This window comes from Gouania willdenowi, unplaced genomic scaffold (assembly GCF_900634775.1).
Source record: "Gouania willdenowi unplaced genomic scaffold, fGouWil2.1 scaffold_306_arrow_ctg1, whole genome shotgun sequence".
In the NCBI taxonomy this organism is placed as follows: Eukaryota; Metazoa; Chordata; class Actinopteri; order Blenniiformes; family Gobiesocidae; genus Gouania; species Gouania willdenowi.
This window is the reverse complement of record NW_021145067.1, coordinates 16886-35223: the sequence shown is the minus strand read 5'-3', so window position 1 is coordinate 35223 and position 18338 is coordinate 16886. Positions and strand designations below refer to the sequence as shown.

At 37.1% G+C, this 18338-nt stretch overlaps 1 protein-coding gene and 1 long non-coding RNA gene across 2 annotated transcripts; one reads left to right on the top strand and one right to left on the bottom strand.

The window, feature by feature from the left end:
• Positions 1 to 1852: 1852 nt before the first annotated feature.
• LOC114459371 (uncharacterized) lies at positions 1853 to 7498 on the bottom strand. Its single transcript, XM_028441643.1, has 5 exons — positions 7244 to 7498; positions 5863 to 5964; positions 3727 to 5256; positions 2024 to 2161; positions 1853 to 1942 (listed from the first exon to the last, which is right to left on the bottom strand). Exons 1-5 carry the CDS (start codon positions 7496 to 7498, stop codon positions 1853 to 1855), a joined length of 2115 nt encoding a protein of 704 aa, XP_028297444.1.
• A 5272-nt stretch (positions 7499 to 12770) lies between these two features.
• On the top strand, positions 12771 to 14047 carry LOC114459367 (uncharacterized). Its single transcript, XR_003673324.1, has 3 exons — positions 12771 to 12828; positions 13073 to 13182; positions 13976 to 14047. It is a non-coding gene; the product is annotated as an uncharacterized LOC114459367 (long non-coding RNA).
• The last annotated feature ends 4291 nt before the right edge of the window (positions 14048 to 18338 follow it).

Genomic DNA, 18338 nt, shown 5'->3' with positions numbered 1-18338 from the left:
ACAGCCACACAGACAGAGAGATAGACAGAAGTGTCTCTGAGTCTTCTGTGAGACAGACAGACAAGATGACTGACTTCCTGTTTGGTTTTGGGCGGGGTTATAATGTATCTTTTTGCTCATCTTGGGGTCAATATTACATGTAAATTTGATGTGAATCCATTGAAAAAATAGCAAAGATACATCATTTAGAATGTGACGGCGAAGGATTTTACAGTGACATTATAGGCCCCTCCCACTGATCACAGCCTGTTTTTTCTATCAGGACCTGTTCCCATCTTATAAGATTCATCCAACACTATTTTGAAGTCAACACGACATATCTTCTTTCCGGACGCCTAAAAGTGGAACCATCTGAGAACACAAAGCATGAGGTCACATCTGTCTCATGTTCTTCTTCTCCACAAAAGTGAAACTGTTCCTAATTCACAAGTTTTATTATGAATGATGATAAATGTGTACAGAATAAAGCAGATGATGTTAGTCCATCACCTGAGGATTATAGAGGGGATACATTTTCTATCAGGCACAGTGAGACAGGCTGAAATCATTTGTATCTCCTGATAACATGTTCTGGTCCACAGTCCTGTATCACCATGTGTCTGTGTTGAGAATGTCTGAATAAATGCTATGAAGTTATGATGATCAACAGAGGCTGAATAAAAAAATACACCAATATCTAAAGATCAGATCTCCTGTGTAAAGGAAAGTGAGTTACATCAACAACTACTGTTGGCAGTGCTGCAGTAAGTTCATCAGAACATCATTGAGTGAAAAAGGTGGATCTGAGTCTGACAGTGTGTTCAAATGTTCACAGTGGTGTTGATTTTACTGTATCACAAGTTGGACACATTGATCTAAAGACTGAATTACAGCGTGTTTGAGTCTAGAACCCAGAGAGTATTTAGCTAACGTTTAGTTAGCAGGCTGGTCGCCTAGCAACATTACACTATCATAGAAAAAGGAGAATATATGACATTGTCAAGCAGATCTATGAATACTATTAACTTTAACAACACGTAATGTACAGAATAGCAAACTGCATTTATTTAGGTAGACATGTTATTGTTATTATCAAATTATATATCATTTAGGGCTCTATTGTGTCTGCTTTATTTGATTTATAAGGTATATATGAATTGTTTAATGTGTATTAAGTTTAATATTTAAAATATAATTATTTTTATTTGTTAACAATTTAGATTTTGTGTATTTTGCTCAAACTGTCTTTTTAGTGTTAATCTACTGTCTGGATTATATCAGTTTTGTCTCTGCTTACATACATGGTTTTGTTGTTCGATTTAGATTAAGATGAAATTAGATGTTCTGAAAACAACATTTAATTATCGTATGTTAAAAAAGAACCATGAAGCAATCTTGAAATTAGTAGTTTTAGACTAAAAACAAGCAATATTGTCTTTTTTTCAAGCTGTAATGTTTAGAACAATTTTCTTAAAATCAGAAATATTCACTTATTTTTGGCCTATTTAGACCTGATTATTGTAAATAAGAAAAATTAGCTTAGTAAATAAAACTTGAAATAGGAACAGCTATTCCAAAAACAAGCACATTTCACTTAAATATGATAATGTTTACAAGAAAATAATGCTTAAAATCAGAATTTAATGAAAGACAATTTACCTTAAAATAAGAGTTAAAAAACAAAACAAACATTTGAGACATATCTTTCTACACTTTTATTGTGCAAAAATCACAATGTCAAGACCACAAACCAGAGCAATAACCAATAGCCCCACACGACTGTAGTTTAACATCATTGAACAGGAGCCACATTTTAAAAGGAGGGACTTAATGCTGCTGAACTACTTAAACTAAAACTGATGTTTAAACTGTCTTAATCATGAAACTTTCTCCATTCAGCCATAGATTTTTTGTAGGAAGTAGTCATGTCCTTCTCATGGATGGCATCTAACAAAACCTCTGTCTGTAGCACAGACAGGAGGGTAGCAATGCACTTGGGATATGTGAGGTGAAAGGTGTAATAACAGCCAAGAAGATACATCACGCTTTCACTGAGGTCTTCTTTGGGGAAAGTCAGCAGAGGAACTGTTCCAATGACCAGGATGCAGTTTGTCTCACAGACAATCACCACAGGGCTGACCAAGGGTCTTGATTGAAGGTAAGTGTTGGGGTCCTCTGCTGACTAAAACAAACAATTAATTAAATCTTCACCCAAATATATAAGTTTGAACAAAGTACATGATAATAGAAACACTCCTTAACAACTGTGACACACACAAAGACGGAACTGCATCGCCCTCGTCCGACAGAGCAGTGATCGAATCCGAACCGAGCCCGATAGGCATTAAGATATTTCTAGATAAGTTCTAAATATTTGTCCGAGCCCGACCGAATCCGTTGGGTTCCGACAGGTCCCGTCGGACTTCGGTCGGGTTGCAGCACTCTAATATATACACAGGTGCTCGTCCTATAATTAGAATATCATGAAAAAGTCACTTCTGTTATTCAACTTAAACTGTGAAACTAATATATGATAGACTCATTACATGCAAAGTGAGATATGTATAGCCTCACTGCAAAAACTCAAAATCTTGCCAAGTATATTTTTCTAATTTCTAGTCAAAATATCTTATCACACTTAATATAAGACAAAATCACCTAAAGAGCAAGATTTAAGTGAGATAAAGGAACTTGTTTTTAGACAGTGCATCTTGAATACCTTGTTAAGTGAAACTGTCTTGAAAACATCTTGTTTTGAGTCATATGTCAGATGAAACAAGCTTTTTTGACATTTCACAAGGTTTTTAAGCTGCTGTGTTATTTGCAAAAGATGAATTGTCTTGTTTCAAGAAATAGACTTAACTTGAATTGAGACAACAAATCTGCTTTATTGAAAACTGCAACATGCCCAACTCACAATGCAGTACAGTGTGGCTATATTTCTTACATTTCCATCAAACCATGTCCATGTGATATGTAAAAAAGACAGAGGCAAAAGCTGGAATTATGTTTCCTTCTCTGTTCTGTTACACTCATACATACTGCACCACATTATTCCAAAAGTAACAAGTAAAAATAAATGCTGTCATCAATTGTGTTTGTCCTTAAAAAAAAAAAATCAGCACAAGTACCCCACTCAAAGACTCATGAAGAATGATGTTTGATGACATCTGTGAGCTCATACTTCAGGGGAATGTACATGCTATTATTGAAGTTAACAAAGTAGTATGGTGTATAATCAACAAGCTTTTCAGCATCCATGAAAATATTGGCTTGCGCTAGGTCGGGAACTTCTATTTCATAAGCTAAATAATGATCATTCCACCCAACTGTAGAGAGAGGCTGGCATTCAAAACAATACACTGACGCATTTAAAATATAAATGTTTTTCACAAGTGCAAACTCTGGAGTATCATTGATAACATTAGAAATAACCAAAGATTTTCCACATGTATGCTTATTTCCATGTTGCATAATCCACCGTACTGAAACTATATGTTCGACATGCTCTATTCCTAAGAAGTCTTTAATCTTTCCTTCAACATAGTGAGCATCTTTCACCTCAGAGGCTGGGCCCATGTCAACTTCACTTGAAAAAATTGGATGTTTCTCATGCACATTCTGACTACATTCATAAAGTTGGTTGTGCTTCACAAGAGACTTACAGATATTTTTAAAACTACTTTTCAAAGCCCACTGCTTAAAAAAGCAATGCTTTGACTCAAAGCGCATACACATATGCCTCACTGCAGGACCAAGTGCCTTAATCTGTGAAGGAAGATGCAGCAAGTAATGCTGTTTAGGTATAATATTTGCATCTGGAAACAGCTGTTTGAAATGTTTTAAATGTTGCTCTATTAAAAGCTTCAGCCTTGAAAGAGTTGAGAGAGCAATAATAGGTGAAAACAGAATTTTGACTATCTCTAACAACTTAAGTAGCATTTGTGTGTAATCATTTTCTCCAATTTTGTCAATGAGAAATGGCAGGATCTTTAACAAAACCAGCATCTGCCCAGCTGACTGTTTCAATTTATTGTCATTTGATGACAGTGTATTGACAGATATGGGACAAGGTTTATCCCTTGCATCCACAGGAGAATAAGGGAAATAAATAATTGCACTGTTGAATACATCTAAGTCCAAATGCCCTGAAAGCACAAGATGCTTTAAAACACATTTTATTTCATAAGGGGCAACCCCTTCAAGAATGACATGCATGATGTCCTGTGGGGTTTGATTGATTATATCAAAGTGAGGAAATTCTGTTAATTTGCTTATCCTGTTTATGCCATATGTCATTTTTAGATTTTCTTTCAGAAAGTCAGTATTTGCCTTCTCAATGTCATTACATTGCCTGTTATGACTTGCCATTGTCCTTTTAACAAACAAATCTTCATTAAATTGCTCCTGCATGTCTTCAAACTTGCATTCGCAGTGCCTGCATTTACTGTAGGCAAATCCCACTCCTATCTTAAATCCAGCCACTTCATGCTGAGCTAGAGTGTCTCCACACACAGACATAAGTGCCCCATAAATTGTCCTCTCACCATTTGCAGTGACAAGCTGGACACCATCACACAGCTCAGTTAAGTCATGGTTAATCCTCTGAAATATCTCATCAATACAACGGGAAATATCTTTTGATTTTACCATGGCAAGCAGACGAATGGCAGCAAGTCTTGATCTGTATTTAGGGTTGATGTTACCTAAAGTGTAATAAATCAATAACAATTTGTTTTTGTTTGCCCGAGATCCAAGAGGATTGCATAGCTCAATTTCATCAGTATATAAAACTAACTGCAATGCTGTGGGAAATTTGGAAAAGAGTGGGTGTGACTTAAAAATGTCTCCATCAATGAAATCATGAAAAAATCCAACCTTGCATGTCTGTGGCCTCTCATCAATCATTGCAATTGTTCTTGGATGTGATAGCAGCTGCTCCAAACTTTTCACCAACGGTATATAATGAAAACAATGGTCCTTAATGGTAAGAACTCTGGAGTCTCCATGTTTCACATAGCATACTGTTTGTTTTGCGACAACAATCTCTGGTTCAACTGGTTTTAACAGTTCTTTGATTGTCTTATCCTGCAAATGGGTGGAAGAAATTTGACAGAAAGGGTCGACAAACTGGTCAAATATCCCCATTGCATCACTCTTTAGTTGAACTGGGTCCCCAGAATGTCTCTCAATCATGTTGCTCATTTTCTGTTTAAGGTGCTCCAATAATGCGGCCTGATATTGCTGGACTCCAATCACCATTTGGTTAACAGCACTCTGGGGAGCAGAAAACAAACAAACAAAAAAATACTACATTATAAAATTTATATAAAAATGCTGTCAACATGCAAATTCACAGACACTTTAAAAAAAAAGTAATAACCCTTCAATTACATATTGCTAGTGATGTGCGATGATCAAAATAGGCTATTTCCAGCAAAACTATCATGAAATATTGTTGCCTTTTGCTGCTTTAAGACTTTGTTTACACTTTGTCTTAAAATGCGTTTTGAGCAATAGGATCACAAGTGGACAGTGCTAAATAAAAGTTTAAGTGTTGGGTGTATTATGTTGTCTCTATTTTCAGCTCATGCTCAACAAATATAGTGGATGGACAGATTTTGTAAGCAAGGTATATGGCCATATGCATATATAGCGGGGAAGTGAGATTTGATCAGAAGTGGTCACTGAAGAAGCATGTGGAGACACATTCTAATGTCAGGTGTTTCTCTGACATACCTTTAACTGTCCACCTGTGATCAGATCAATCAAGATTTCAGGTCTGAACAGTGGCTGAGTTATTTGAAAGTTTAAGCTTATTGCTTTTAAACTTGCTACTAAAAATTAAATATAACTAATTGGAAAATCAATGGCATAAATTACCTGTGTCAGTCGATGCGTTTCTCTGGCTTGAAGAAGAAATGCAGTTGCATGTTTAGAAAGGTCAACATTCATGCGACCCTCTCCATCTTCTTGAAATCCACTCTGAAAGAGATTCACAATAAACATATCTATTAAAACAGGGAAAATATTGGCATTTGTAGGTAGCACCTCCAGACAATCTGACAACTACCTGGGTAAGCTAGCTGGTTAGATTTCTTCCTATAAAAAAAAGGTACAAGATGGGCATATTTTTACTGATTGGTGTCCTTATTTTGAGTATATAAAATAACAAAAACTACTAATAAAAAGAAAACAAAAAACTACTATAAAAAACAATGACTTTGACAGCATCAGAAAAAATCTGTACTTCATGAGTGCTACGGTTTACACACATACTAAATTGTTTTCCTTCACCTGCTCTCTTGCCAATAAATGAATATTACTAAAGGCCTTTGAACTTAACATGTAGTCCAATAAGCTAGAAGGAGACAACTTCCTGTCACACACTGTCATGACACATGTCTCACCAGCCAATGATAAGCCAATAATACACATATTACAGCCTCTATGCTTGATTCAAACTCTTAAAGGATAACCTGTAATTTCTAGTTTGTTATTTAAATGACTAACATTAATGTTACTGATTTTTTTTCAGTTAAGTCTGGCAACTGAATTACATAACTAATAATTCCAATAAGCAAATTAAACTAATAATCAAATAAGTGAATTAAGTTACCAATTACTGCATATAAAATTAAGCAGTTGTCAGAAAAGGAACTTGTGTTACTTATAAATCATTTCTTTAATTCTCTAATTAATGTGTCGATACACTTAAATTATTTTAGTATACCTAAATTATTTTTCTTGACGTTGACATTTGAACACATCATGATGATATTTTATTTAACTTTGCCTAATAGTCATTTTACTGAGCCCAACTTGAACGCATATGTAAACATCCGGCTGATTCCAACCTATTTCAACACTGGATTACAACTTTTAACTAACGGGACTTGCTATTAAGTTTGAATGCATTTACCTGGGGATGGATGAGTAACAACTGTCTACCTACAGCAGCAGGAGGCAGATAAACAAAGCTGCAGTCCACTATATCTACGTATCTGCACTCCACTACACCTTTCAGCCAAGGTAAGTTTATCAGGACTTTGTCTCATATGTTTAAATCTCAGTAGGCTGGTTACTCGATTACTCGTTACTGCCAAAACTAGTGGAATTACAGTACCATATTACTTTCAACACTGCTATTACTTTATCTTAAAATTACAACCTGAGGCTAAAAACAAACATGTTTAGTGCACGCGCTTGGATCACGCACAGTTGACTTACATGTTACGTTAAATGTTAGCTTAGTGTAACTTACCGCAGGGATGCCGATGCTAGATGCCTCCGCTTCAGCCACAGGGCGTGCATTAGTTTGGTCGTTTGCGGCTGTCCTTTCACCTGCTCCAGGTAAACCTCTACTAATCGACCCTTCCTCCTCCGCCGCTTCAACATGGAGAAGGTGATGCGCGTGTGTCCGCTTCACGTGATAGTAGAAGGAGTTATACACCCTGTACTCGCTTGGACAGCCATCAATCCCGCACACAACGCAAAAGTCAGGGCTGCGACTGTGCATGGTGTTAATGTGACTCAGAAGTTGTTTCAGAGACAATGCCACAAATATGTAGCATATGAAGCAACGCCAAATCATGTTGAAGCAATGATGTCGCAGACAAGATGACGGTTAACTAGTCGTCACAGGCAGGTCACAGGCGGTAGAGCAAGTCTGCCGTAAAACCTCGTTACTATGGTTACACCCGCCCGCTAGCTGCTGCAAATGAGAATTTGGCCGTAAACCAACGTAATCTAACGTTATAAAGAATTTGAACTAGGATTGACGGTGTGTTTCATTGTAAGGTGAGCCTTCGACATACGTGCTTATTCTTTGTAGTTCATCCCGCACACACTTTGAATGTTATCGACGTTTTGTGCGTTTTCAGTATATATTGTGTATCGTTGCAGTCGAACAGAGACAGCTAGGCGAACTGCGGTTAGCGGAGCTAACTAGCTAGCTAAGTCAGCTAACAGCATGGAAGACTTGGATGATGTCGCAGTGTCGATTTTAAGGGGTAATGTATGCAAATATTATTCTTTATCATTTTGAACGTAGGAATGCAGAGACCTAATTGAAGCTAAAGAAGAAGCTAATTGCTTCCTGGCTGCTCCACATATGACTGTGGGCCTCAAACTCTCCCATTGGTCACATCACGCTCCTTCCCACCTGTTGTGTGAAGGGTTGTGTGTGATCGGTGAACTGTAGGAACTCAATTGCGCTTTGGGGATAATGTTATATTATGACAAATTTTATATAACAAATTATTATAATAAATATTATGTTGTGTTCAGACCAAAAGCAAAGTGAATTTTCCAGCTAAATTCATAAACTGTGAAGACTAGTAAACTAATGGTCAAATGAAAATTGTTGGTCACTAGGAAAATTCTTAGTTGGTGGCAGCTGTAGTTGTTGTACTAGTAACGTCTATATGACATCCAACAGCAGCCAATGAGGTTTCTGTATTTCTATACTAAGCTGGTTAACACTAGCTGCCTAATTTGAATGTAGTGTGAACTTCTAACAGTCTCATGCAGTTTCATTGCAATGGCACTGTTTCATCTTGCTATGTTTGTCTTCCAATGGTTTCATAGCTGCAAACATCACAGAGACAATGATGAACACCCTGTCTCGTGAAGACTTGCGGGATCTTTTCCCAGGCCCAGAGAACTTCCATCCATCCATCCATTTTCTTACCCGCTTATTCCCGTTTTAACAGGGTCGCGGGGGTCTGCCGGTGCCAATCTCCGGCTCTCATAGGGCGCTTGGCGGGGGTACACCCTGGACAGGGCGCCAGTCCATCACAGGGCAACACAGACACAGACAAGCATTCACTCTCTCATTCACTCCTATGGGCAATTTAGAGACTCCAATCAACCTTACAGTCATGTTTTTGGATTGTGGGAGGAAGCCGGAGTACCCGGAGGAAACCCACGCAGCACGGGGAGAACATGCAAACTTCACACAGAAAGGACCCAAGTGTCCACCCCAGGGCTTGAACCCAGGACCTTCTTGCTGTGAGGCGGACGTGCTAACCACTAAGCCGCCCAGAGAACTTCTTACGGAGAAAAGCAGTCTGGCGTGCCTGTCATGGTGCGTTGGATGAGGTCAGTTTCTCAGTTAAGTGGCCTAAACTATCCACCTATTTAAGTTGGCAGCAGCACATTGAGCTAACAGCATGGTATCTTTGGAACAGCCATGGTAGTCTACATGTGTGATCAATTCAGTTTAGATTGATAGGTGTTCAGTTAGTTGATGTAAGCAATTCACCCCTAAAATGGAACATTGTTTATTTATACATGTGCAGAGCTGTCAATGCTACATTTGTGTTGTCACAAAAAAACAAATGTTGCTTTTTGCAGTAGTTCATTATCTTTTTTTATCTTACAGGAGTGTGGCCAAGAACACTCAAAATCATCGAGCAGTTCCTCCTGTAATACATCACCAATGCAACAGACATCCACTCCTGTGAAAGCAAGTCCTGCAAAGTACACAACCCCTGAAAAGGTTGTGAAATTAACCTTTCCGGAATATGTGTTGCACACCGACACAGAACTTGAGCAAGTCCGACAACAGTATTTTGAGTTGTCGAAGAGAGGTGAACAGCTTAACTGCCAGATGTCAAAGGAGCTCAGATGCCGGCTCATTCGAAACACCATGACCAGTATGATCGCAATCCTGAGGGCAAAGGGTGATAGAGAATCACACAGATACCCATCAAAGCCAGAAATTACAGCAATGGCAAAAAGAATCGTGCTGTACTATCCCATGCTGCAGGACCAAGGCCTCCATACATGGGTAAGTGAAATGTATCCAGTTGATGACTGTGTTTCATGTTGGACATTTTTAGCAGTGATTTGAATAATGTATTAAATTTCTTGTGCAGCTCACTGTGTACTCACAGCTCTACAAAAGATTACAAAATGTGAGATCCCCCCAAAAAAGAACCCCAGATTGGAGACATTCAAAGAGGTGAGCTGTATCTAAAGATTATTTTCATTAAAGATTGATCTGTTAATCATTTTCAAGATTAATTGATCAGTTGTCTGGTCAATATAAAGTCCAAGGTGATGTCCTCAAAAGTCTTGTTTGGTCCACAACCTAAGGATATTAATGTCACTGTCATAGAGGACTAAAGAAGCTAGAACTTTTTCACATTATAGAAACTTAAATCATATTTGGACATTAAAAAAAAAAAATTCCTCACTTCCTGTTTTTTAATGGATGCTCTTATTTTAGTGTTTGACCACAAGGTAATTGCGTTGGATGTGTGCGGGGGATATTGCTTTATTACTAAGCACTTTGTGTTACATTTTGTTTGTATGAAAAGTGCTATACAAATAAAGTCAGATGGATTGATTTTAGTTGTTGACAACTAATTGATTGACTAATCTTTGCAGCTCTTCAAAGAGACGCTGTCTTGAGCCGCCAAAAGACACGGATGAAATGGATTCAAGCGACTCAACTATAATTCTGGATCGGTCCACAGAAGGAACTGGCAGCCCAGGCTCAAACGGTAAAGAAAGTGAGTTAGAAGGTGAGTTTCAACTTTGCATTTACACATTTGTCCTTATGAGGTATTTATATTTTAGATTAACTAATAAACCCACTTTTTTTTTTGGTCATCATAACAGTACTGACATGACAGAAGTGAAAGGCTTTTAAATTGACATCATCAGAGCATTCTTGTTTACACTATATTTGTACTGTTTTATTTTCAAAGTATTAACATTATTGTAGAAATTAAGTTCTACCAGAAATCTGGTATTAATAAAAAGCTGGTATTATTACTTTCTATATCCTCTCCAGCATATCAAATGTTATGTATTTAAAACCCATATGTCTCATCTGTGGCATTTTTGCTCTTGTTAATTGAATGTAATTAATTTTAGTTCCAAAATTATCCTACATTATCCTATCAGAAATATTTCTGTGTTATGTGTTGAAGGAAGAAGATCCCAAAGCCTTCCTGAAGAAGCACCCTCTGCCTTCTCCAGTCCTGATGGTGAGTTTGTCCAACTGCCTCATGACTGTGTGTAGTAGGGGTATGTGCATCTGTGTAGGGGTGTAGTTTTGTGCGTACATGCAATTTTATGAGATTGCAATTAGTTCTCATGCATTTATTATACAAAAAATGTTGTTTTTTTTTTTTTGTTTTGTTTTTTTAAATGGCATTTAAATGGTTAAAATTCCAGAAATGAATAGTTGTTTGGTATTTAGGATCAGGGCTGATATTTAAAGTTGATCTAATATTAATATATGATTTTTATGGTAGTTTTTTGTTATTATTATTATAATAATAATAATAATAATAATAATAATAATAACAAAAAATAATATACTATTTATGGCTTATTATGTTAATTGTTAATTAAAGACATAAAACATTGGCTCTCCCAAAAATACCCTCCATTTAAACAATAATAAAACTGAGTGGATCTTATTTGATGCCTCCAATAAACCTGAAATGGCTTTGCCCAGTCTTGGTCTTAACCTCCAGATGGTGAGGAATCTGGGGGTGAAACTGGGCCGCTGCCTAAAACTGGACAAACAAGTAGATTCTGTTGTAAAAATAAGCTTTTTTTCAGCTTCGGCTGCTGTCTAAAGTAAAGCCATTTCTGAGCCGCAATGATCTGGAGAAGGCCGTCCATGCCTTCATTAGCTCCAGACTCGATTACTGCAACGCTTTATATGTCGGTATTAATAAAACCTGCACCTCCCATTTACAGCTGGTACAGAATTCTGCCGCCCGCCTCCTAACTAACACGTAAACATGATCACATCACTCCTGTCCTCATGTCTCTGCACTGGCTCCCAGTTCGGTTCAGGATATAGTTTAAGCTACTGCTGTTTGTTTTAGAAGCCCTGAACGGTCTTGCACCACCTTATCAGTCGGAGCTTCTGAAAACCCACCGGCCCAGCAGAGCTTTACGTTCTGCTGGTCAACATTTGTTGGAGGTGCCTCGATCCAGATACAAGCAATGGGGGGTGCCGGTCTTTTTCAGTGGCAGGTCCAACAATGTGGAATAATCTTCCCCAACAGTTACGCTCCATCACTGACCTGCCGCTGTTCAAAGCTAAACTCAAGACCCATTTAATTAAACAGGCTTTTTAGATTTTTAGCACTTTGATGTTTTGGTTTTAAGGTGTTTTTTATATTCTTTTAATAATTTTGTTGTTACTGTATGGTTTTGGCGTGTTTTTGACTTTGTCCTTTTCTGGTAATTCTTTATCTGTTTTGTGGGTTTTCACAGTTGTAAAGAACATTTATCAACCTGAGCGTTGTTGTAAGGTGCTATATAAATACATTTCTGATGTTTTTTTTTTTTTTGTCATCCAACAACATGAGATGAACTTTTTTTAAACTGAGGCATTAATTATGCATTTTTGTGTCTTACAGCTAACAAGTCTGCAGATGTTGACAGTCCAACAAACTTGGTCAGGCACTACAAGACCCTACAAACTTTGTATAAAAGAAAAAATCCAAACCACCAGGATGTCTCTCATCTCTTGGATTTGGAATTTGTAGCCAGACGAGCATTCATTGATTCAAATACCGTTCGTGAGGAGGACAGACCCAAGAAGGTTTTAGAAGCATATCCTTGTTTTAAAGACATTGGACATGTAAGTCATTATTGACTGTGCATGATTAAAACCATGGTATCACAAACAATGTTTAAAATACCAATAACCTCTTAAATCATAGGTGATGGAGGAGCTTCAGCGCATTTTGGATAAGGATAATGCCAACTTCATCAATGAATTGAAGGGAAGATGGCATGACTTCTGCCAGAGCGTGCAGTTTTTTGGAGTATGTAAAAAGGTGCTGAAACCCCCAATGGGAATGGACAAAGGTAGGGAATGCTCTCTTGGTGTTATTAGAGAATAGGGTAAAGAGTGGACCTTCAGGCATGTTTATTGTCAAGTACATGAGCTAGTGTTTTGTCGTCCTTTTTCATCTATGGTTGCTATCCGATTATTTGCTAAATGTTTTGTTTTTTAAGCATTGTCTGTTGTACACCTTTTTTTTTTTTTTTATCTGATTTTACCTTGTGCACTTTGTCCAAGTGTTAAAGTCATAAATCTTTTCCTGAACAGCTGAACAGGCTCTTGAGATCCTACGTGTGCTGCCATCACTGTTCCCCTCCACGTCTGCTCCTCCAAAGAGGGTACGAGATGCGAGTGAGGCTCTGATGCATGTCCTTGAGGTGAGCTGTGTAAAATGTTGCAGGATCATTTTGACTGTAGTAAAAATGATAACTGAAGGTGCTTCCCCAGACAACACCCAATGTAATTCCTATTCACATACTGTATGTTCTAAGCCTTAAAGGTAGGGTCTGGGATTCGCAAAACAGCCGGCAGATTTTGAAAATACACAACCCAAATGGTCCTCCCCTCTTGCCTCCAACGCTGCCCCTGACTCCACCCATTCGACGACCGTTTGATTGACAAATTTACTGTCCAATGCTACTAGGTGGTCTTGGAAATATTTGGCTGGAGTTTTTCAAGACCTGTCCATTCCACAGATGATTAACTTGTTTCATTTCCATGTCAGTGCTTCCAACTTTGTGGCTGTAAATGGGGTTAGAAATAGGATTTCAAGTGATTTTGTAAAAATGGCCAAAAAAGAGAATCCCAGACCCTACCTTTTTAAGTGTTTTTTAGAAAGATGATTTTCACTGGGTAGATGTCTTTGGTTATGTCACAGTATGAACAAGAACGGATGCATTACATGGTTATTATAAGAGTGAAAAAACCTGCTGCCAAGCAAGAATAGCCTTGCCTTGGTTTTTAGTTCTTTTGGAAGGCTAGATGTGTGTGTAACAGTTAATGCACTGGGGATAGTTTAAAAACAGCACTTTAAGGTGGAGCTTCTGAATACTGTAACTTTTGTCAGAATTTTGCTTTGTAAAGTTGTGTTTTGTAAACAACCCTCTACCCTTGGTTCCAAATGACCAAATTGCTTTATCCTAACGGAAGGATATCTGTTATGTGTTACAGGAAGCAGAAGACCCCAATTCCTACTTGAAGAAATGCCCTCTCTCCTGCCCAGTCGTGATTGTCTGTCCCTCCAACTGCCTCCTAGCGGTAGGAGATGTGGCAATAACCACCTTTCCAAAAGACGAGCTTAGCGAGAGTGTTTTATACCTCATGGCCTACTATTATACGCTACACCTGACTTATCCAAAGTGTGTAGCCACTCTGCTTTCAGTCATCCAGACAGAGGTCCTCTTAGACAAAATCCATGAGAGAGATCTCACATCGTCTTACAAGAAGAGCATGACTGAGTGGAAAGCTTTTATTGGCCAATAAATCCAGTGGTCAGATATGGTGTAGCATAGCACTGCCCCTCTCCCTTCAAAAGGTACTACAGTTCCTGTTCATTGGTATTGATTGTCAGTTGAAAGTTAGTTTAATTTGGGGTACACAACAACATTAGTACATACCGATATCATGTGATATATTGTGTGTTATTTGCATAATTTAGTGCAGATTCTGCTTATGTTTTTATTTTAACTTAACAGTTGATATTGAGTTTAAACAGCTAATTGTCTGTTCAGCAGCTGCAGTTTAAGTGTAGCAAGTGCTTTGAATGTGCATTTTGTACATGTTTTGAGGGGCACATTGGTCAGATGTTTGTACCTGGCCTTAACTCACTCACATATTTGTCATGTTCTGCTATGTTTTTATATTGCAGTTCCATAGATACTGTGAGCCAAAATGTTGAGGTAAATTAAGCTGTTTCCCTTTTATGCAGTCCTCTGGGACTTGCTGCTGTTTAAATAAAAACAGTTGGTGAAGTGCAAGACTGTCATTTTTTCTGTCTTATAAGAAGAAGTTAATGTCTTGAATCGAGTAGGTGAGTGTCTTGAGTCTAGAACAGTATTACTTTTGTAGCGCTTACAATAAGGTAAATACACTTAAAATGATGACAGAATGGTCAATTATGTCTTGTTATTGCAAAAGAGCACTGCCTAATATGAGTCAGGAATGATAACTTCAAGACATTTTGTCTCAAAATGCCAGTTTCTAATCTCATTTCAAGTAGGTGGTGGACTTAAATCTAGAACAGTGTAACAATTAAATAAATAAAAATGAGTTAAATATGCTTGTAACAAACAGGGTGAAGATGCTACTTTTGAGGGGAAAATACTCTTTTTGAGCATCACAAGCTTATTATGAGACAAAAAACATCTCAATACTAGTAAATTATAGCTAAAAAGGAGTTTTCCCAGCTAATTTCAAGATCACCATAATCTTCTAAGGCTTAAAGATATTGTCTTATTTCAAGATATCTTACCAAGAGAATTTTCACTTGTTCCATTGGCAGATTTTTTTGCTTTATTCAAGCAAAAATATCTTGTTTTAACTTGTTTTTTGCTTATTTTTAGAGTGGCCTTTTTTCCAGTGTGTCAGATTATTAACAAGGAAAAGCTTTCAGTTTCTATACATTTTGATGGTGAGGGAAATGTTTTACTTCAGTGCCAAGTACGAAGTAGAATTTCTTTCATTGTTTAGATAAAAGTAAAGATGACTTACTTTCTGCTTTTCTATTGTACAATTTATATATAATGTGTAATTTTAAGGAAAGAATGATCCCCCCACCCAAAAAGTCATCATTTAATTTAGCTTGTGCCGTCTGCAATTGGAAATTAAAACAAATATATTTGACCAAAATGTTCGTGGAAGCAGATACTCACCCTCGATATATTTTTGATGATCTGTTAATGTACGACACTTTTTAATGCCTGTAAAACAATCTTTATTCATGCATATTTGACATTGGGTTTACTGGGAGATAGCGCTTTTATCCCGATTGACCTTTGACTGGAAGCGCTGCACATGCACACTACAAGATTACGACTCGCTTATTGTTCCTAAAACTGGGGACTACCCAAGAGACTGCAACACATAGCAGATACCCGCGTGCACAACTCTATTACACAAAATTGTAAATGAGATAAAAGTTATTTTGAATTGTCTACCTTTTATACTTTTTGAAATACAGTTTTGAATATCAATATAAACAAAAACATTTCATTTGAATTTTGATTTTGTAAATTTAACTGAATAACATTAGTTTAAAAAACAACAATTGGCTGAATAGTGAAAATCAAATTTGGGAGCTGACGCACTCCAGGAGGTAGGAAAGGGTTAAACTCTGGCAGTGGTGGAGGGGGAAGGCGGCTGAGGCCTGTGTGGGGGATGGGCAGATTCTCAAACTTCAATATCAGTTTTTTCATACTAGATTAGAGGACAGTTAGTATGTATAGATGCACTTGTCATTGTATCCTTGGGCAAGACACTTCACCCACCTTGCTCCCAGTGTCTGCGTACATTGGTGTGTGATTGAGAGGGTGAGGTTCATTTCCTGTAAAGCGCTTTGGGCCTGATGAAGGTAGAAAAGCGCTTTACAAGTTGAGACCATTTACAATTTATCATTTATTAGTAGTAATAGAAGTGGTGGTGGTATCAAATCAAAAAAGTTATGGGCGGATGAGGCCTGTGTGGGGGATAGGCAGATTCTCAAACTTTCTTCAGTATCAGTTTTTATGACCAGATTAGGAGACAGAAATAAAATATAAACAATACATAATCAATATTTCATGAATATATGATCAAAAAAAGCTTGTTTTAATAGAAATATGTTTTAGTTAATTTTAGTTAATTTTCTAGTTTATTGAAAATATCTTTTGATTTGTGCTTGAACTTCCTCAATAAATAAATCAGAAAGTTAGAATTCTGGCCCTGTATTAGGTGAAATGTAAAAAGACATGAAGTTCTAGTATATACTTTCAGAGCAAGAGCTGCTCCTGTGCGCTCTCGCCCCCTCCCCCTCCCCCTCCCGCTGATGGCGTATGGCAAGCCCTTTTAACATTTAATAAGTAGCGGTAATTGTAATTGCAGATATCTGCAATTGTTACATGTTGTAATTCAACGTCGACATATCCAGAATGACAATTTGACATGTGGCAATTCTAATTAAAGATATCTACAACTCAATTGTCACATGTTAGAATGGTCATTGTAGATATCTGTAACTTAATTACAACATGTCAAAATGTGCCATTGACTTCCATTCAAATTGAATTGCAGATATCTGCAATTCAATTTTTACATGTTGTAATTCAACGTCGACATATCCAGAATGACATTTTGACATGTGGCAATTCTAATTCATGATATCTACAACTCAATTGTCACATGTGAAAATGGTCATTCTTGATATCTGCACTTAAATTTTTACATGTAACAATTATATTACAGATATCTACAATTACATTTTTACATGTAACAATTATATTACAGATATCTACAATTACATTTTTACATGTAAATTATATTACAGATATCTACAATTACATTTTTACATGTAAATTATATTACAGATATCTACAATTGAATTCCCACATGTTGAAATAACATTGTAGATATCTATAAATAATATGGTAATTTGGACTACATATCCGAAACAACGTCATTATCCCGACCATATATCCGAAACGATGTCATTATCCCGCCTACATATCCGAAATGAATATGGTAATTTGGAGTACATATCCGAAATGACGTCATTGTCTCGCCCACATATCCGAAACTGCATTTCCACACGTGGAAATTCAATTGCAGATATGTTTAATATAATTGTTACATGTAAAAATGTAATTGTAGATATCTGTAATATAATTGTTACATGTAAAAATGTAATTGCAGATATCTGTAATTCAGTTTCTACATGTCGAAATGACATTTTGACATGTAGAAATATATTTGTTACGTGTGAAAATGGCTTTACAGATATCTTGAATTAACATTTCAACATGTCAAAATTACATTTCAACATGTTCAAATGTAATTTCCACTAGTGAAAACTAAATTGCTACATGTCAGCCAGACTTTTTAAATGTTAAAAGGCTTGCCATAGACGGCTTGTTAACCAATTATCCAATCAGAGGCCGAGAAGCGAGGTGAAGAGTTCAGTGACCTGCACCTGCACCTGCACCTGCACCCCTGTCTGAGTCTCTGACTGCAACACACACAATATAACATTGACACATTTGAAAGAAAAGATGGGCAAATAAAATAAAAAGACTTGCAACTTTATGGAATCACCACTGAAAGTGTGATGAGAGATTTGAAAATGCTAGTATTTATTTTCTTTTTTGTGCATTACATGATTGCTTGGTATAGTTTAATGAAACAGTGAATGGGCCCTGCTTAGTTCTGGTTTAGTCCAGGTTCCTGATTTAGTCCTGCTATAGTCCAAATGAACTTCTTTGGGATAGTGACCAGTGCACCTGTGAAAGCACTGTGGGAAAATCATAACACTGCACGCTTTAGTTGACCTTTTCTTACTGACGTT

Excerpts from the sequence above, each read along its gene's own strand:
- LOC114459371 (XM_028441643.1), bottom strand. The coding sequence starts at position 7,498 with ATGCACAGTCGCAGCCCTGACTTTTGCGTTGTGTGCGGGATTGATGGC. Across the intron at positions 5,965-7,243 it reads CTAGCATCGGCATCCCTGCG|AGTGGATTTCAAGAAGATGG; the intron begins GTAAGTTACACT and ends AATCTCTTTCAG. Across the intron at positions 1,943-2,023 it reads AAGAAGACCTCAGTGAAAGC|ACAGAGGTTTTGTTAGATGC; the intron begins GTGATGTATCTT and ends TCTGTGCTACAG.